Here is a 21,951-nt window from a genome sequence, read left to right as displayed (position 1 = left end):
ACACGAGGAGAGATCCTGCTGCCTATGAATGCCAAATGGGTGATAAAGATGACCCTTTTCGGGGTGCTGGACGGCGATATGTGCTACAATATTATCCTGGGCAGAATGTGGTTGCACGAGATGAAGGATGTGCCGTCGGCAAATCATTAGTAGCTGAAATTCCCAACTCCCGAGGGGATTAAAAAAATAAGAGGCGACCAACCGGCAGCGTGAGAAATAAATGCAATCTCAGTTTCCAGTAGCAAAGGAAAGGAGCATGTGGCATAGCAATTATAGGAACCGACGTTTGCTCCCAAGCTGAGCGAAGTCAACGAAGGGGAGGAGTCTTCGGAATCTTATCAGGTACCAAGATATTTTCAGATACCAGAAGAAACGGACGCAAGAAAGTCCACATCGTAAGAACTTGAACAAGTCGCATTGTTTGAAGAGTTCCTGGAGAGGAAGTTCCACTTGGGGAAAGGACTACACCCCAAACTTAGGTATAGATTTATTGAATTTTTTAAATTTAATGTCGATTATTTTGCGCGGTCGCATGACGATATGACAGGTATCCCGCCAGAAGTGGCCGTACACAAGCTAAGCTTAGATCCCAGCATCCCTTTGGTAAGACAAAAGAAATGTCCTATTGTCGAGGTCAATAATAAATTTGTCAAAGAAGAGGTAACTCGCTTGCTTGGCATCGGTTTAATCCGAGAGGTAAAGTATCCTGACTGGCATGCTAACGTAGTAGTAGTTCCAAAGAAGAATAATAAATTTTGCATGTGCATAGACTATAAGGACTTAAATAAGGCATGCCCAAAAGACTCGTTCCTATTTACAAACATTGATCAAATAGTTGATGCGACGGTCGGGCACAAGTTAATGAGTTTCCTCGATGCTTATTCTAGGTATGACCAAATCAAGATGAACCCGGAGGATCAGGAAAAAACTTTGTTTATAACGAACTTTGGCACATACTATTACAATGTGATACCTTTCGGGCTAAAGAACGTCGGAGCCACTTATCAACGGCTCGTGAACAAAATGTTTGAAAAGCGAATAGAGAAAACCATAGAAGTTTACATATATGATATACTTGTTAAGGCTTTGAACGCATGTGATCATCTCAAACACTTGCAAGAAACTTTTGACATCTTAATGAAGCATATCATGAAGCTTAACCCCAAGATGTGTGCGTTCGGGGTCAGCTTCGATAGGTTCCTGGGATTTCTGGTGTCACAAAGGGGGTCGAAGTTAACCCCGATAAAGTCAAAGTCATCGAAGACATCCCGGAGCAGCTATCAAGCGTAAAAGAGGTCCAAAGGCTAACGAGGAGATTGGCCGCTTTGAGCATATTCATTTCCCGGTCTTTAGAGATATGAATTCATTTCTTCTTGCTTCCAAAAAAGAAGAACGACTTCAAATGGAAGCCGAAATGTCAGCACGCTTTGAGGAATTTTAAAAGATATTTGTCAAGTCCTCTGTTACTGTCAAAATCGGAGGAAGGCAAACAACTATTGATCTACTTAGCGGTCTCGGAGGTAGAGGTAAGTGTCGTTTTAGTCCGTGAGAATGAAGGTACGCAGTCTCCTACTAATTACCATAGTAAAATTCTAACGGAAGCACTCGCTACCCGCATCTGGAAAAAATAGCCCTAGCTCTAGTAGTCACCGCTCGAAAGCTTAGGTCTTATTTCCAATGTCACTCGATAGCTGTGGTGACCACTTTACCCCTGTGGAATATTATTCATAAACCCAAACTTTTGGGTAGGCTGGCCAAGTGGGCCATCGAAATGAGTGAATATAACATAGAATATAAGCCTAGGACTACGATTAAGACTCAAGTCTTGGCCGATTTTGTGGCCGATTTCAGTCTGGGACTGTTACCTTTGGCTACCAAAGAAGCAATGATAGTGTCCAAATCGATATCAGGAGTTTGGACCCTATTCACGGACAGAGCTTCCAACATGAAGGGGTCCGGGATCGGCATAATACTAACCACGCCCTCGGGAGAAACCCTAAGGCAGGCCAGTAGAACTGTTCCTCTAACTAACAATGAAGCGGAGTATGAAGCTTTGATTGCTGGACTCAAATTGGCCCGGGGATTGGACTCCGAGGTCGTAGAAATAAAATACGACTTCCAGTTGGTGGTAAATCAGGTCTACGGGGACTTCGAAGCCAAAGAAGAACGCATGCAATAATACATAATGAAGGTTCTGGCTCTGCTCCCCTGGTTCCGGGAGTGGTCAATTACGCATATCTCGAGGGAAGAAAATGCAGAAGTAGATGCACTAGCTAACCTTGGCTCGTCAACGAAAATAAAAGGATTGGACTGTGGTAGGGTCGTACAACTTATGCACTCGGTACTTGACGCAGATAGCTATTGCAAGCTAAACGCGACTAATTTGGTCTGGGACTGGAGAAACGAGATTATTGACTATCTCGAGCACGAGAAATTTCCTGAAGATCCTAAGGCATCTCGGGAATTGCGCACTAATGCAACTCGATACAGCTCCAAGGAGGGTCAATTGTACCGAGATCTTTCCAAGGCCTGTTGGCCCGATGTTTGGGAGCCTTTGAAGCTAATTATGTTATGCGAGAAGTCCACAAAAGGATTTGTGGAAATCACTCAAGCGCAGATTCCTTAGTGTTAAAGTTAATTAGGACAGGATACTATTGGCTCCTGATGGAACAAGACGCCAAAGCCTATGTCCAAAAATGTGATAAATGTCAACGCTACGCACCGTTGGTATGTCAATCGGCAGAGCCATTTCACTCAGTTTTTTCTCTATGACCGTTCATGAAGTAGGGAATGGATATCGTCGGACCACTACCACCGGCCCCCGGTAAGGTAAGATTTTATTTTATTTTAATTGACTATTTTTTTAAGTGGGTTGAAGCAGGTCTTTATTAGAAGATCGGCGAACGTGAAGTGGTAAATTTCTTATGGGAGAACAGAATTTACAGATTTGGGATACCAAAAGAGATAGCCTGCGATAGTAGGCTATAATTTATAGGCACAAAAGTCACAAAGTTCCTTGAAAACTTAAAAATCAAGAGGATCACATCATCACCTTATCATTCGAGCGCAAATGACCAAACAGAGTCAATGAACAATGTGATTATACAAAATCTCAAAAAGAGATTGGAAGTAGCTAAAGGTAAATGGCCCGAAGAGCTGCCAGGCGTACTATAGGCGTATCGAACAACGGCCAAATCGAGCACGGGGTAGACTCCTTTCTCTCTTGTGTACGAGGCAGAAGCCTTGATCCCAGTGGAAGTAGGAGAACCTGCCCTAAGGTGTTTTCGGGGAAACGAAGAAGAAAACAATAAAGCAATGTTAGTCAATTTGGAACTACTCGATGAACGCAGGGACTTGGCGCATATAAGGATGGCAGCCCAAAAGTAGAGGATAGAGAGATATTACAATCGAAGGGCCAACCTACGTTATTTCAAAGTAGGAGATTTGGTTTTAAGAAAAGTAACTCAGAACACCCGAGGGCTCAATGCGGGGAAATTAGGTCCAACAAGGGAAGGGCCCTACCGAGTTTCAACTGTCAACGGAAAAGGGTCATACGAGTAAGAAAATCAAGATGGAGAAATATTATCAAGCTAATGGAACGTGACACACCTCAAGAGATACTATTGCTGATAAACATCACCTGTAGTGAAAGTTTGTGCTGCACTATTTTTTCCTTTGTCCAGTTTTTGTCCCAATTGGATTTTTCTAACAAGGTTTATAATGAGGCAGCAATGGAAAGCATACTACGAAAGAATCTTCAGCAATAAGACCTTTAAAAGACAAGGCACACAAGTAAAAAAAAACCACTATAGAGCGGTTAGATAGTCTTTTGCTCGATAGCAAAGTTCCTACCAGGAAGTTAAGTTTGATGTCGAACAGAGATTACCCCACCGTTCACAAGTGCAAGCTATTGGGGTATTGTTAGATAATCTTTGGCTCGATAGCATAAATTCCTAAAGGGAAGTGAAGTTTGTTATCAAACTAAAGATTATCTAGCAATTCACTAGTGGAATACTCGAAGGTATAAAACTTCTAGTGTTCAAATTTGCATTCTTCGCATTCGAACACTGGGGGGAATGATATGAGTATACGGCAACAACGACTGCCACTTCGACCGGACATGAAACTCAAGAACATAGTTGTATCATCGAGACCAGGGACTGCGCGGCCAGCCCTGTAGAAACAAGTTGTACAAGTTATCCACAATAAATGGCAATTTCTTTTTAGCACAACAAATGCTTGTGTACTTTTGAAAATGGAAAGAATAAAATAAATTACTTTTGTTTCTATCTTGTTTCTCGTCTGAAAAATAAATTGATTTTATCATTTGAAAGTTAAACAAATACTTCAAATGTTAGTGCTGTAGTGAACAAGAGATTCCCTCTTCAAGAGCACCGTAAATATAAGAAGGCCCTCTCTTATGAAAACCCTCACGTTAAAGAGTTGATTTCAGAAGAACTTATGCCAGAAATCCAAAAGCCTTGCACAATTAGACGCAAATAGTAAAACTTGCGCAAACACTTAAACGAAAAAAGATGCAAAGAGCAAACTTGCGCAAACACTTAAACAAAAAAAGGCGCAACTAGACGAAGAGAAACATCTACGCCACCAGGAGAAGATGATAGATCTGTTGCTGGTTCGATACTTTGGCCTTCATCATTTTGGCTTTTAGCATCACCATCTTCCGATTCTTCTTCAGTTCCTGAGAACTCATAAACAGAACTAAAAGAATCGGTAGCATCAGGCCAGGCTGGAAGACCTCTTTTTGCAACTAGCTCCAGCTCACGGGCCTAAGCGATTTCGGCATCAAAGTCAATGACACCCGCTTTGGCCTCTTCCAAGGTTTTTCTCCTCATGCTTTACATAGCATATGTTTTTTCAACAATGAGGGAAGCCGCTCGGTGATGAAGTTCTTCTTCAAGTTGGCCGACCTCAGCAGAAAGGTTTTCCCATGTAGATCTAACAAACCGGAGGCTGATATCGAGGTCACGGACAATAGAGCTTAAAATTCTATTATGCTCAATGGTCCTATTATGATTCTCCTCCAATTGGGCATACTTCGCCCTAGAAGCAACAAGCTCTTCAGCTTTGGAGTTTAAGGCCGCTTCCAAATTATTCAATCTTTCAGCAGAAGGCAGCCTCGCGATCGGATGCAGCAAGAACGACATCATGGACTTCAACCCATTTGGACCTAGTTTCTTCAAATTGAGCCCTCTATGGTGAGACCTATTGACTAAAGGTCATTACTTATTGCTCTCTTTGCTGCAACCGAGCCTCCAACTCAACGGCCTCAGCAGCTTGAGCTTCCAGTTCTGAGAGGCAAACCGCAATTTGATCCTGCTCGGCCAAAAGTTGATCTCGCTCATAGGTAAGTTTATTCTTATCTCGAATCAACCTTTGGGGGCCCTCGGAAGCAAGGAAGTTGGCCTGCAAAACAAGAATGCAATTTCAAAACACTAGCATAACACGAATAGAAGAAATAATAGAGAAAGCAAAGACTATACCGTTGTTGCGTTATGCATGGCATTGTTCAACAAGCAGTCTCCCAAGAGAGCTTGTATGTTTTCCCTTTTTTTTCTGAAGAAAAAAGCTTCATGTAGTTTGCAAGTTCCACCAGTCGGGACAACAGATGGCATCCATAAGAAACTGAGAGATTAACGTTCCTCCTCCTTTGAGGATCTTCTGAGAGGGTAGCATAATTTTGCCCCAGGTTCCCATGAACCGGACACTAGGAAAGGTGGACATTATTCTCTAGGGCAATTGCGACCGGTGGAGATGATGTAGCAATTGTTGGTGCCAGAAAACCAGATGGTGAAGAAGGAGATGAAGCTAATGGCATTGAAAGATGAGAAGTGACTGCCGCAAGAGCAGTGCTGGCTGTTGGTTGCTCATCAACCGAAGATGGCAGGGACAAGATACTCAACCTCAAGGTACCGGACACGACGACTGGGATTCGAAAATGGGAGTTGGCATTTTCCACCATATCATACTCCCTAGAGTGTCAAGGCATCAACCTCGGTTGGTGTAACTAACTCAACAGATTGAACATTCTGTTGAGTTAAGGAAGGTCGTCGTCTTCTATGTAGAGAAGCCTCATCGCTGGATTCTCTTCATCGTCGATCACCACGACGTCTATAGCTGGCTCGGGCAGGGGTCTCATCACCACGACTTTCGGAGATGATTCGGGTACGGCACTCTTTGCCTTTTTAATTTTTCCCCCGACCGTGGAGGAACGCCTTCTTTTTAGTTGCTTGTTCTCCGGACGGGGGCTCTGAGAAGAAGCACTTGCACCAGAAGCAGGCTTAGAGACACATGTTCGTGTAAAAGCCTCCTGCAATAGCCTCACCGCATCAGCAGGATTAGCCAAAACGTCCTCCTCGGGGACGACAACTGAGCCCTGGAGTAGACTTGAATTCAATGAGAGAGAAAGGTTAATCAACTTCCTTATACGAAAAGTAAAGTCAAGATGAGTTTAATTTACCATGATATTTTGTCTTTCACCCGTATTTAAGGGCTAGTTCATTCCAAATGCGGGTCTCGGGCGTAGTAACGTCCAAACTTTCTTTGGACCCACTGGTCCAAACCTTCAATCCTAAGTGGTACCCAATGATTTGCTAAAATTAGCAAACAAGAAAGGTTAGTAACGATACGAGACGATCTTAAATGAAAGAAAAGACAGATGGTAAACTTACGAGTGCGATTCCATAATTCCGGAAAAGATGAAGTCGTGGTCGGAATGATGTCGCAGGTGGCAACTGCAACAAACCATTCCATCCATGATGGATAGCAGAGCATGATGGCCACGCTTGCTGAAATTTATCATTCTCCCGCGAAAAATCTTGGGGGAATAAAGATTTATTAATCGAGCTAGGGTTAGCTCCTCTCCCGTCTCCTGGCACAAGCGCCAAAGACAGGCGATTTTACTCCACACAGAAGGACTTACTTATGCCAAGCATACCTGGTAGCGAATGCAGAAATCCACGATGATGGAGTCAAGCTCTCCACTCAAAGAAAATGGCCTCAAAGTAAATGAGTACGTATAAAAATACGTAAAACCCTTCTTGGGTAAGGTTATCCGCTCTGCCAGATCAGGAGCGATAATATCTAAATCTTGGCAATAGCAGTCTTACTTCACAGTAGGAATACTAGAAGTACAGATGGAAGAAGTGTATACGCTAACAGACCACGTACGAGGGTGGATGGAAGGATACTTTTCTTCAAAGTCTTTAGTTGTGACAAGACTCTTTGGGATGATGGAGCTCACCGAAGGAGGAGCAGAAGCATCAGCTTTACTTTTGTTCTTTGAAGAACTAGGGTTTCTAGAAGAAGAGGCCATTTTTTATCAGAAAATAAGGAAAGTTTTCTCTCAAGAAGAAGTTTAAAGAAAGGTTGAAGACAAAGTACGAGATGAATAAAGAGAAATCGAGAAGATTTGAAGAATTATGAAGCGTAAATGAAAAAGTTTTATGCGTATAAGTAAAGGGATAGGCGGCTAAAATCGTGGCCATAATTACCTCGATAACCGACAAAAGTGATGCTGAATCGTGGGATGACGCGCGTTCGGGGTATTAAATACGGAGAGACTTGCGTCTAATCAACCATCAGAAACTTTTCGGAGGGGGTCAAAGAATTTTTCGCCAAGAAAGGTATCTCCACCAACTTTTCGGTGACACAAAGTTATGTCATCGGAAAGCAGGGGGACTATCTGTATGGGGTAAAATATGTTCATATTTTTTGATCGTATGAGAAAGCGACACATGGAGCCGAAGACAGAAGACAGTCAAATCCTAAGGCAATGATCTTGCTTGTCATCGGAGAGAATAATATTCATAAAGGCAAAATAAATGCCTGCTATCCGGTAGCATTCAATGAAGAATATTATATAGTATTAAGTGCATGATCCGTTACAGAGAATATGGCATTCACTGCCCACCGTTACACATTCTTCAATGACTCTCATAATTATCATTTAAGATGGGCTTGATCATATGACATTGTTCCCTAGGTGTAACAATAAATAGTGAGCTCTAGCATCATTGTAAGGACACGAATTTTCTCACAAACATATACTATACTCCATCAAAAGCTCAATAACATTTTACTTTCTTATTTATTTGCACTGTTCTTATTGTCTCTGGTAGCTCTGCACACGGGACTAAATAATCTGCCGTTTATTTCAATTTCAAGGCTAAGCCTTATATTTTTGCCTAAACATCTTACCTAATTGATTCAATAGAGCAGTAAGAGAAATTTGAAAAAAAGTATTAAATAATTTCTCATTTTAAAAATTTAAATATCTAAAAATAAACTCAGTTTGTTAAAATGACTTACAGTATTTGGGATCGGGGAGCCTAACACTATTTAACTTTTTTTAATTATACACAACACATTGCTGATTTGGAATTTTTGTGTGTATATGTGGTCGTACCATCATTCTTCTATGAAAAAAACAGAAAAATCATATACTTCATAATGTAAGGAATGTAAGGAAGTATATCGAAATAACAACCACAACAAACTCAGTGTAATTTCACAAGGTCAAAGAATTATCTCAAAATAAATTATAATATTTCAAAAACTACATTGAGGAACAAAATAAAATGAAATGGCTGATTCTACAATCACCTAATATCACGAAATTTGAGATATTATTATTAAACCCCCATCTCTTTATTTTTAATATAATGAGTATGCGCAATTCGAAATAAAAATATTTTTGCAGGATGAATTAAAGGGCCATCTAGTAGTTTACGTTAATACATTATTAAAAAATATATCAATAGATTTAGATTAAAGGTTGTGGTAAAATGGTCATTACTACTCTATCCTTAATTACTCCCTCCGTCCCATATTATGTGTCGTATTTCTTTTTTACATGCTCCTTAAAAAATATTAATTAGGAAAGGGATTGGACTATTCCACCCTTATTTGTGTCTTAAGATATAATCTCTTTTCATTGAATATTTATTCTATTTATGTGTTATCTCCATCTTCAAGAACAATTATTACTAAGGGTAAAAAAAGAAACAAATAATCAATTTTGTCTTGAACTTTTAAAATGATAAATAATTTGAGACAACTATTTTTAGTAACCACAATTATTAATATGAGACGAAGGAAGTAGAAATTTTGGGTTCGAGCCCCCTCAACCCTAAAATAGGTTGAATCTGAACTAGTCGCATCCTAAAGCATATACCGGAGACCATATAAAAAAAATCTTAACATTTTAAGAAGAAAACCTATTAAGGATCTTTTGTCTTTTCTGAAGTTGGGAAGTAAATTCGAATAGCTGAACCATTCAATATGCAATAAAAGCGCAAATTTAATTAAATTTATGTCCACAACTATCACAACAATAATACACACAGATAGAAAAGAGAAGTAGCTATGAAATTTAAGGATGGATCCAATAGTTTGATGGGCTTTTATTTCAGAAATATTTGTCTTTTTCAGCGATTTAAATTCTAAGCCAGAAAAGAGTGTCAATTAATTTATTTTCCATAGTATATATGTCTCCAACTTGCTACTGAAGGACTTATTATTGTAAAATCGTACATTGTCCCCTCCTCGTGCATGTGCACTGTCAAATACTCGTTTAAAGTTTGTTCTTCTTCGATAAAGATTGCAAATAGCATACTAATTTAAACACCAAAAAAGAAAGGTAAAAAAGAATTGAAAAGAAATTTGAGAAAAGATGAGAGTAAGTACAAAAAGATAAAGGATTAAAAAGAAGTAACAACATGCATGGAAAGATTTAAAAAGTAGGGGGAGAAAAAAGCAGCAGTTTTAGGCATACAAACGGATATTTCTTGAACCAGAACCTCTTAAAATAGTAAAACTTACTTGAATTTACGTAGAATAAATACTGTAACAAAGTGTATAGAATAAATACTGTAACAAAGTGTATAGCATAAATTAAATATTTTGACCATGTGTTTGCAACATGTTACAACTTCCTTAAGATCTTATTGTATGAACAAAAATTATGTGTCTGCTTATTGAAATTTATCAATATACATTGCCCTTAATTATGATGGTTAGTTTTTAGAACTAGAATTGCTTGATTAACAAATAAAGATATTAACGCTGGTCTTGTCCAATTCAAATTGGCTGTTGACACGTAATCAAACACTATGTTTAAGGTTCTTAATTAAAGCTGAAGCAGTACTCAACAAAGGCCGACAACATGTTTTAGTTGCTAAGGGTGAAATGATCTTTCTGGTATTCAATGATGTGAAATTGTAGTAGAGGGAGAGTAAAAACTTAGTCACATTCAGAATTACAATAAACTGACGAATATAAGATGTAGTGTTTTTATTATAAATCGTCAAATGTGTATTCTCACTTTAATTATAGTTAAATTATTTTATTAGTATAAATATCAAGTAAGTATTTACTCAAATGTTAGTGGGGAAAAATCAAAAAATAAACTAAAAGACATTAATTGGACAAGAATTTCGCCACTCGTGCATCATGATAGCTAAATTTTACAAAATAGGATAGACAATCCTCTTAGCATTGCGTCCCTTAATTAGTTCAAAGTATGGATACAATTACACTCACAATGACGACAATCAACAAGAGTGTTTCGAAAAAATATATATATTTGTAGAAATATTACACCTGCTTACCATTTGGTTTAGATTTTGATCAAATTGTGTTGGTTCTTGACGGAAAAAGTAAACTTACTGATTCAGTATACTTTAAACACACTTTACCATTCAGTAAGGTAGTTAGCAGAGGTAATTTTTGTATAGGATAGAGTATTTATGTAAACTTCATAATGTTATTGTCTTTCCGGCTCAAATGCATTTACCTTATCTCAAAATGTTAAAAGACAGGTGTGTCTATCTTTCAAGATGGACTAGGGAGAAGATGTTGCTACTCCCTATTCCCTAAGCATAATGTACTCTTTTGGAGATGAATAAAATGCACTGTTTGTTAAAAAAAAAAAAAAAAATTAAAGTTTATGTTGTTTAAGATTACAGCGACATTCCATTGCTTCTCAGTTTCCGAGTTGAAAAATTAGTTGATCCGAATGAATCACTCGTTTTGCCTCACTTCACCTATCTTCTGAAATTGACCTCCTTTTTGTTTTCAGTTATTTGGTCGTTTTAATAATAGTATGAAATCAAATCACAATATTGATCATAGGAAGAAGGGAATAATAATTTTGAATGAACCTATAAAGGTTGTGATGGAGTGGTAAGTACTCCTTTATCTTTAACCAGAGGGTCTCGGGTTCGAGCCCCAGGTATGAAGTTGCCTTTGTTAGGAAACGTTTTACCCCTAATGTGATACTTTGCAACGGGAATTCGAATTTAGTCGAGCCCCAATACAGATACCAAACACCCGTGAGAAACTAAAAAAAAATTGAATGCACTAGCATATAGAGGAACAAGTTCTTGAGACGTATCTGATAAGGTGAATAACCGTTAATAGTGAACCTAAGTTTCCCAAAACCTTTTGAATCCTCTAGGAAACATCTTCCAAAATGTTAGAGAAAAAATTCCTTCACTCCTCCTAATATTTATACTTTCCACATACACACGCTTTCTTCTTTAAATTTCTGTTTCTAGTACAGTTTCTTCCGGGCAGTTGTGTTAAGGAATTTAAAGTGGTATTTAAATGGCATGATCCGTTAACAGAAATTAGGAAATTAACAAGTTGTATATGTAGGTTAGCCTGTAATTATAACAAGTTGATTATCAATTTTATTAGATTATCGTTTAACATCTACATTAAAGACTTATTATTACTATCTTATAAGTGTTTGATGGTATAAAATAATATTAAACCGACAACATATAAAATGTAACCTCAACAAATTAAAGTGATTGCACATATATACGATTTTCTAGAAATTGAAGTCTTAACCCAATATGTAACTAAAGTTTTTTCAAGTGTCAGGTGAAACAAACCGCTTTCTTGTTTTGTATTTTTTGCACATTCGTACAGAGTGTAATAAATATATTTTCTTTCGATTTTTTTTAATTATACATAAGCAAAAGTTCGTCTAAATGACCAAAACGAAAAGCAAAAGCAATAAATTTTTACCATACTGTTAAATTGTATTTTTATATGCACCAAAGATGAAAGTATTATGCTTGCACAGCTTCTTGCAAAAAGTTTTGGAAGAGATTTTTACAAAATAATGTTGCTAGAATTGCTGTGTTTAGGTGATTTTTTATGACAGACAACTCAAATAGTGCCTTTGTGCCTGCAACGGGATAATTCAAATTCTTGCAAATTAATTTTAGCAAGCTTTGAAGGAAAAATAACTTTTTAAATTTTTTCAATTTTCCCAAAACACTGGAAAATTTTATCACCAAACAAACACGTGGCAATGGTGTTTGCTCAGGCAAAATTTTGAAAAAATTAATGCTAAAGTTATCTTGATAATTTAAATTACATTAGCAAAAAGAAAACTTTTGAAAAACAAAAAAATTACTCCCAAAATACGGTTTTCAAAGAACATTCTTAAAAAATAATTTTACCATTTTCTCAAATAGATTCTTGTTGTCTCATTATTCCATTTACTTTCCAAGTTATGAAGCAAGCAAGGTAATCAATCTATAGATATTTGTCAAAAAGAAAACAAAATGATTCAAGAAATTAATAATTAATAATTACGAAAAGAAAGTTTTGGTAACTTATTTACTATTTCATTCGTTTCAATTTACGTGAACTTATTTGATTGGACACGAAATTTAAGAAAAAATAAAAAAATTTAAAATTTATGGTCCTAAATAAATCAAAAAAGAGCCCAGAGTATTTGTATAGTTATAAAAAAATTTCGTTAATGATAGAATTATAAATTTAAGTTAAAATTATTTTTAAATTTAAAAAGGAGTAATTGACTTAGGAAGGAAATAGTTTCATTTAAAGGAATGAAGTGTTATTTTAATTCTAAGTTGTCCGTTGGTTAAGAAACAGAAAATTTCCGAACTCGCAGTATAAAATGCAGTCCGTGTAAAGAACCGAGCTTGCCTATAGATAGCTTCGCGCCTCCCTCAATCTACTTCACTCTCCTCACTTTCCTCTATTTCTCTCTCTTAAAAAAAAGCCTCTCTCTCCCTTCACACTTTCTCTTGAGCGCATAAATCTTTTCCTCTTCTTCTCCTCACCTAATTCCTTCCTCCTCCTCCTCCTCTTCTTCTTCTTATTATTGGCTTATATAGTTTAATAATGGCAGCACAAGACATACCAGAAGATCCCCCAGAGCAGCTCATGAACTACAAGGTTTGTCTTATTAACTACTTCATTCCATTTTTTTAATTTTTTTCTCAAATTGAAGCATCTCCATTTATTATGTTATACTAACATCTTCATGCATATTATTTCTACAGACATGGGTCTTGAAAGTTTCCATTCACTGCGTAGGCTGCAAAAGGAAAGTCAAGAAAATTCTCCAACAAGTCCCTGGTATTTATATATCCCCTTCTCAGTTACCTCTTCATTTCTCTCCTTGAGCTTCATAACATGCTCTTATTAATTTGTTTAAATTTTTTTTTAAAAAATATTTTGAAATTTCTGTATTTAGCTAGAGGTTTAAAAGTTTCCAGTTCTCCAGTCTTAAAAATTTAATTTTTCCTTCCTTTTTCAGGAGTATATGCCATAGATATTGATCTCAAGCAACAGAGAGCAACAGTCACTGGTAACGTAGAAGCCGAATCTTTACTCAGGAGGCTACAGAAGTCCGGTAAACCCGCCGAATTATTGCCACAACAACCTGATCACAAGGAGAAAAAGCCTGCTAAAAACAAGAACAAAGAGAAACAAATTGACCAACAAAGCAAAGAACCTGCAACAAATAGTCAACCAGATACTATTATCAACAAAGAGGTGAAATCAAAAGCTAAAGTTATAGTACCAAAAGAAGCTTCTGGAAAAATTCAAGCTGCCAGCGGTGAAGCACCCACCAAAAGTGAGAAGCCCAGCACTGGTTCAGCTAAACCGGAGGAAGAAACCGGCACCGACTCTAATGATGGCCCGGTAGTTAAGGGTAATGAAGCTGGCGGTGAAAAAGGGAACAGCAACGAAGCAATAAAGGAGTCTAAATCTGAGGGGAAGAAACCAGAAATTGTCTCCGCCGGTAAACAACAAATTCCGGTGGCGGCGGAGAAAAAAGGTTCTGACAGTGATAATGCTTCTGTTAGTGGCGAAAAAAGCGGTGGTGGCCCAGGTGTTGAAGCAAGTGGTAGTACTGGTAAAAAGAAGAAAAAGAAAGGGCAAAACGGTAACAACGCGGAGGGGACACATTCAAGTGTTGCTCCGGCAGGTCCAGAATTCGAACATCATGATATGGGCCCACAAGCTTTTGTTCCGACCAATGGTAGCCCTCCACGTCATCCAGATTATCATTACTACCTGCAGCAGGGCCCACAGTACTACTCCCCACCACCAGCATACGTCGTTAGCTACAATACAGCGCAACCTACGAGTACCTATACGGCATCGTATTATGCTTCGGCACCTCCAATTTCGTATGCGTATACGTATTCTGGTCCCGTCACGGAACCTCCACCGTCCGATCTGGACTCGTATCCACGCCAGCCGCTGGATTCATTTGAAATGTTTAGTGATGAAAATCCAAATGGGTGCTCTGTTATGTGATGAAATTACAAAATCCGGGCATTATTATACGTAGGATTTTGGAGTATACGGCTTATACTGCTTGTATAAGTTCCAAGTATAAGAGGGTTTAATTTTGGGGTTTTATGTAGATAAATATAAAAACGGAGAGATTAGGGTGAAATTTAGAAAATGCCAGGTGTTAGGCGTTGGGGGCTTTGATCTTTAAGTGGGTTGTTGCTTCTTGTTGAATGTTTTAGCTTTATTTAGTAGACATTTACGTTTTTTAGTCTAAAAAGTAGCTTAGCCATGTAATGCTTAGTTGTACTTTGGCTCTTTTGCCTCATTCATCTCTTTTTTTCTCTAATTCTGTGTAAAATAGATTTGCAAATTTGTCTTGCATTGGTGAATAACTTATGATTAAGTATTCAAGATAAAGAACAAATATATTCATTTTTTAAAACTTGTACTCAGGTTGGAATATCATAGAGGAGGCGGGCATAGTCTATTCCTTTCGCATTTAGATTCCCAGTCTTCTTTCCGGGAGGTAAATCAATAATCTCCCATGTCTCATTCTTCTTAAGTGCACTCGTCTCCTTCATCGAAGGGGAAAAAAATGGTACTTTCGCCAAACAAGTAAGTATAAATATTTGTTTTTTTATAGACTATCGCTAGCCATAAACACTATTATTGCTAGCCATTATTAGTTAGTACTAGTTTCAGGGTACACCGTTGCACGTGTTCTCCATCATCGTTGCGCGTGTTTCCCATCTCAACGAGTGATTTTTATTTGAAAATTATATATTATTTATAAAATTATGTTTGAATTATAAAATAAAGTGTACGCTTCTGAAATTTATGCATATTGATCTCATATAGCTAACTTAATAAAAGAAAAAAAATTATTTGTAAAACTCTTCGATCACTATTCAAAAATTTACCTTAGATTATGCTCCAATATTATAAATTCATATGTTCAGTTTCACAAATTATCGTGCTTTCTTGTTAGCTTCGGTAAAAGCATATAGCCCTTGAAGATTTAAGATTTGGAATTTTTCGGATACACATAAGCTTTTATTACAATTCTTAAAGATTATCAAATTCATGTCTTTCTCAGTTTCTCTCTTCTAAGGTTTCGATATTATCCATGTAATGAAGTTTTAGTTGTTGAAATAAATAAATAAAAATGATGATTTAAATAACTTTGTCGAAATGTGCATAAGCAAAGGAAACATTACTAAAACATGAAAATTTAATAGGCCGAACAAATTACTATAAAAGTTATTAAATTAACTAACTCTATGTAATCATATTAATTTGGATTTTTTTATATATATAATTCATTTTAAAGTCCTAAATGTTTGGACTTCTTACATAGTTCAAATACAAAAAAACATTAATACGCAAAACGTTAATTGATTTTAAAATCTTGAATATTAGTAAAATATTTACACAACATTTTTATTCAAGAACGAATTACAAGAAAATACACTTGACTTCACACCATAACAAAAAATGGCCCATGTTTTTAAGTTTTACCCGACCTAGACCATATTGTACATATTTTGAAAGAACTAGCAAATTCAAAATCTGTGTTCTTACAACCATTGCTTCTAAAAGCATGGAGTTAAATTTGTGTTCTCACAACCATTGCTTTCACTCTATCTTCTTCTCACATCTTCTACATATGTTTTAAGGGGCCGTCCGCCATTACTGCTTCTCCCCCTGTATCACCTGGTTTCAATGTAAGAAAGTTGAAGAGTAGAAGTCCACCATTGAAGGCCATTCAAAGCTTTACTTTCGAAAATAGGATTTTTTGAGTTTGTTAGTTGTGTGGATTGGGTGTTGTTCCAATTGAATGAAAATATCAAAAGGTAGTTCAAAATTTAAATTTGAAGTGATTTGGAGTAGATTTGAGAAAGATTTGAGTTAAATTTTAGAAAAAACGCAAAGAAGAAGACGAAATCAGTTTTTTGTATAATTATGTATAATCTTGTATAATAGTGTATAAACACATCTTATACACTTTTATACACCTTTATACAAGCGTTTGTAGACGAACTTCTTCCGCGATTTTTAGTTGCAATTCTTGTTCAAAACCAGTCCAAATCTCTATTAAATGACTTCAAATCTTATATAATATCTACTTATACTATTTCTAACAAGTCTAAATAACACTCACTCTAAATTTCTCACAAAATCAAATTCAAAATTTAAACTCACATATTTAAGCTTGTTAAAAATCTAATTTTCACAACCCAAATAGATTTGATTTGTTGAACTAATATTTGAGTCACAATTACTAATTTGAAAATTAACTTAAAAGCTTGAGCAATCGTTTTTAAAAATTAAATAGTAATTTCGAGAACCTATTGGAGTTGAATTTTGAATCTTAGCCTATTATTTTTGGGCTAGTTGGTTATAAATTGAAATATGGGCTATAAAATTGAAAAGTAGGGAGCCAGTTGTTCTCATGTGAAATTTTCCCTTTATTCAATATAAAAATGATTTTAAAGAATAAAAAACCGATTAAAATTTCGTGTAGAGGTTTAGTGCTTTTATAATATAAATTTAGGCTGGTACGGTTTATCTATATTATATTAAAAGCACGAATACCCTTAGCGAAATGTGGTTCTTCTTTTTTACCCTTTAAAAATAGAGTTCATACCGGATAAAATAGTCATTTAATTATATTCCTACTATTTAGGACATTGAAATTAATTAAAAATTTACTATTAAATCTTTTCTTATTTGAATTAGGTAAAAACTCCTAATATTTAAGAACTTAAAAATCAAGTAAGATTTTATTTCTATAAATTCTTGACTAATATTTATAGATAATTTGTTAATGGAATGTAATTATTTAATTTTATCTATATTTGAAAGACTTCTTGAATTATCTGTGCGATTTAACAAACCTAGCATATCCTAATTAAATCATTATTACTGAGATGTGCTGCAACATTAACAATTCAGTCCTATTTAAATTTAGCGATTAATTAGTGCAGTCAATGAAAGATTCGTGCTTTATAATAGTTCACCATGGAAAAGGAAAGGTGAAGTATTCAAAATCATCGCATGCATAGTTTTGACCATATGTAATTGAATAAATGATCGTTTAGATCATTGATAATAATGATACTAACTGGAGTCATAAGAAAGTAACGTTCTATTATTATTATTTAAGAAAGAGTTTAAGTTTCATGAGATGTAAAAATTATTTAGGTAATGGTCCAATTTAAGTTGATGTGACTATGTATTTTTAGATTTTTTAAATTAAATGTTATGTCATATCAAATTTTACAGACAACAATGGGTTTCGGTTGATTTTAGTTTTTGTGTGGGATTAGGTTTCACTCACCTTCTTTTCTTTTCGATTTAGTATTCCTATCCATAAAGACTTGTGAACTAAAATTTATTAAAATAAATATGATATTGGATGAAATAGTTATTTAATTATTTTTTAATATTTAGAAATGGCCATTTAATTAATTTTTTAATATTATAAGAATATTCATTTGATTAATTCTCTAATATTTAGTCATAAAATCTTTTTTCTCATTTGAATTATATAAGAATTATAAATATTTCTGATTTTCAACTCCAGTAAAAATGTATAAGCAAAAAAGATAAAAATGCTATAACCTTAGAAAAAAGTTATACTTGAAAGACAACATAAACCTAAAATAATCCTAAGAAACGAAAAGGAAAAACTTAAGTTCCGGACGAGCTAATTACTTTGAAGCTTCCAATAATTTAATAGGAAAGCATTATTCTTATAAACAAAATCTTAGAAAGATTTGACTAAAAAAATTCGTATTCGTATATTATTTCACTGACTTTTCATTTATTTATATAATATATGTGTTTTAAATTATAAATTTTCTTCTTTCAATTATCTAACAATAAGGTTATGTTCTCATAAAAGGGAAAGAAAGAATAAATTTAAGAGAAAAAACAAAGAGACACCAATATGCTGCTGCTGCAGCAGCAGCAGCAACAACAACAACAAAAGAGACACCAATATGCATAATACTCATTTTATTTTATTATAAAAAAATATAAAAGTTTTATATTAATTTAATTTTTTTTATAAAAAGGTGTTCTAGACAGAACTAAGAGGTATTAATATGCATTTTAGACTTCCACAAGATTTATAGTTTGAATGATTTCAAAATTATAGTATATTAATTAATTATGCCTAATGTTTCGAAGTTTAAAACCAACTTATCTTTAACCTTTATTACTTCAAGTTGAATAGTTTTGTCCTTGAAGGAATGTGGACGAGACATAAGACAACATGTATTCTAAATAAGTTGTAATTAATTATTTTCTTTCATTTTTCACCCCTTCCAACATACGATTCCATATCGTTTTTTCATATATTAACTAATTTATTATAAATATTAGGAGAGTCATCTTATCTAAATTGAAAGTCTATTCAAGATTGTAATTTATTGTTATTAATTCTCGATTGTTCATCTTCTTTTATTATTAAATATTTTTCTATTAATTTGAGATTTTCTATGTACACGAAATTTTATTCAATCATTTTAAAATTTTATTTTTTCACTCAAAATAAGTTGTTGAATCATTGACACTGTCATATGGACTATTTTTTCTATTCAAGTTTATACTTATTAATTGTTAAATTATTTTTGATTTTTTAGGATTTTCTTTTTCAAATTGCCCAATGCCGATCATTCTAGTGAGTAGTTAACACAATCAACCAGGAAAAAGAACCAAAAATAATAGTATTTGCTATCAACAAGAAGTTTTCTCTAGAATTTAAATACTGTTAATCTCATATAAAACTTATTCGCCAAAATAAGAACTTAAAAAATAAAAGAATAAAGCTAAAAATATGTAAGATAAGAACTTATTTGACAAAATTAAGTAATGGGAGCAAACTGGATGAAAAATCACTTGAGTGATCCAAAATCCTTACATGATCAACATTTATTAATTTAGGAACTTATCTGTTATTAATTTTTATTTTATAACTCAATCACAAATTTTAAATATTATTTAAAAAGTTTATTTTCATTGATATGTAGATTAATATCAAGTCCTAAATATGATCAATATTTATTATTTTTAAGAACTTGTAATTTTTTATTAATTTTTATTTTATATCATAAATATATGTTCTGAATATATTATTTTATATTATTTTAAAAAGTTTATCTTTCTTGATATAGATACACGTGCGACACGCGTACTTTATTACTAGTTATAACTAAATATGATATCAAATAATTATTTTGGATGTTTAATTAAACATGGATTAACTACTTCGTATGATTAAAATAATAACTTTTAAAGTGCATATATTGTTTCGCATTAAAATAATTTTAATTTAGACGTTATTGTATTAAAAATTTTAATTGAATATGTGATTTTATTAGAAATTAAGTGAAGTCGCCATTGTTCTCATCCTGATTCCATAAGTAATCGCATGAAGGATGTATTGTCAATTAGTACAATCTATATAAGGCAAAATATTTTTTGATTTTGAATTCCTAAATATTATGACTTCTTCCCTATTTTAATAAGGAAAGATTTAATATGCAAAATTTTAATTGATTTCAAAATCCTAAATAGTACAAAACTAACTTAAATTATAAATTTATCCCTTGTAAAAGCATTTTTAAATAGTAAAAAAGGGGAATGATATTCGCTAAGAGTCTTTCTGATTTTAATATAGCATAGATAGATTTGTTTTAGATGTATGCACGTCAATATGATTTGACTAATTGTAAAAAAGTAATTCTAGAGAATAATGATTGATTGAATTATAGATACTTTATACAATTTAAATAAGGAAGCACTCAGAGTTTTAAATATTAAAAAAATAATTAAATAATTATTTTTAAATATAAGAAAATTATTATAATGATTATTTTGTCTAGTATGAAATTTATTTTTAAAAAGTAAAAAAGACGAACAAATGTGAAGATGATCTAAATCTTTACCTAAAATTAATCGGTTAAAATTATTTTGATTTTTCTACTACAAATCTTTTATACTGCTATATATTTTAAATAAGAAAGAATTTAATATATAAATATAAATAAATAATCAAATAATAAATAAATACGTATCAAATTAAATTTTAAGACCAACAAATAGTTTCATTGGGAGGGACAATAAATTAAGAGGCAAAATTATTCTTGATTAAAATACAAAGACAAAGGACACGAAATTACACAACTATTTGTCGCCGAGTTTCATTGTTGGGAAAAAACCTCAGTTTTTATTATTTTCCTATTTAAAGTATATAATAACTGCATAAAAATTATGAATAATGCACCTGTAGAATGTTGCTCAAATTAAGCAAAAATATATCAGAATATGATGCCCTAATATATTGATGCTTCCTACTTAGTTTAAATAAGGAATGAATTAATGAGAAATATTTAATTAATTTTGAAGTCCTAAATATTAGAAAAATAATTAAATGATTATGTTGTCCAGTTTGAACTTTATTTTAAAAGGGTAAAAAAGGCGAACGACATTTCGCTAAGGGCTTTCATACTTTTAGTATAGTACTAGTTTAGTATACGTGTGTTGCACGTGTGCCTTGCATCAAGTAAATATGCGTGCAAGGACAATGTGTTTGGCTACAGATGCTTCATCCCGATTTTGTATTTTTTACTTATCAATTTAGCATTGATATATTTATGATAATTTTCATATATACTAACCTTGTATTACATTTTCAATTGTTGTAATTCCAAAGGGGAAATATTTAGAAAACAATATGGAAAATTAAAGTTTTGGAATAACAAAGATGAATCAAGTCATCTAAAAATATTTAGGGTTATTCTCACCATTTCAATCCTATTTTATTCTCTTATTTGATTCGTCTGCTTATTCACATCTCAAAAAGTTTATACAACCAAAATTGGTATGAGAACAATATAAAAAATTATCAAATATATGAATAAAGTTATAGATGAACATAAAAAATACTAAGCAGCATAGAGTTTAAATCAATAATTAAGTTAATAGGATTATGTCATCATGCCAATAAAAAATTTACAATAACTTTGAAATACATGGCATATTAAAAATAATCTAAAAGACTAAAAGAATTCATTCCTACGCGCTTTGCGCGTGTACCACATATTAAGAAGTTTAGAGCTTTAAAAATATTATATAAATATTATTAAATTTTGTATATCAGCGTGCAATTGATAAGTGTCATTTAAAAAGTATTTTTAGAATTGGATGTTAATTAAAGAGTATAATAATTGTAAATATTAAAATAATTTATATCTAATTATAGAATTTATTATAATATTTTATATTCTGGTACATAAATTTTATAGTATGAATCTTTGATTAAAGGCTAATGACATACTATTTTATACC

General features: G+C 33.8%; 1 protein-coding gene across 1 annotated transcript; it reads left to right on the top strand.

The window, feature by feature from the left end:
- Positions 1–12,987: 12,987 nt before the first annotated feature.
- On the top strand, positions 12,988–14,965 carry LOC107768218 (heavy metal-associated isoprenylated plant protein 35). The gene is made up of 3 exons (XM_016587320.2): positions 12,988–13,242; positions 13,350–13,425; positions 13,607–14,965. The coding sequence occupies exons 1-3, from the start codon at positions 13,189–13,191 to the stop codon at positions 14,614–14,616; spliced, it is 1,140 nt and encodes a 379-aa protein (XP_016442806.1). The 5' UTR covers positions 12,988–13,188; the 3' UTR covers positions 14,617–14,965.
- The last annotated feature ends 6,986 nt before the right edge of the window (positions 14,966–21,951 follow it).

The sequence above is a fragment of the Nicotiana tabacum genome, chromosome 19 (assembly GCF_000715075.1).
Source record: "Nicotiana tabacum cultivar K326 chromosome 19, ASM71507v2, whole genome shotgun sequence".
NCBI classification, from domain to species: Eukaryota; Viridiplantae; Streptophyta; class Magnoliopsida; order Solanales; family Solanaceae; genus Nicotiana; species Nicotiana tabacum.
This window is presented reverse-complemented; position numbering and strand designations above follow the sequence as displayed.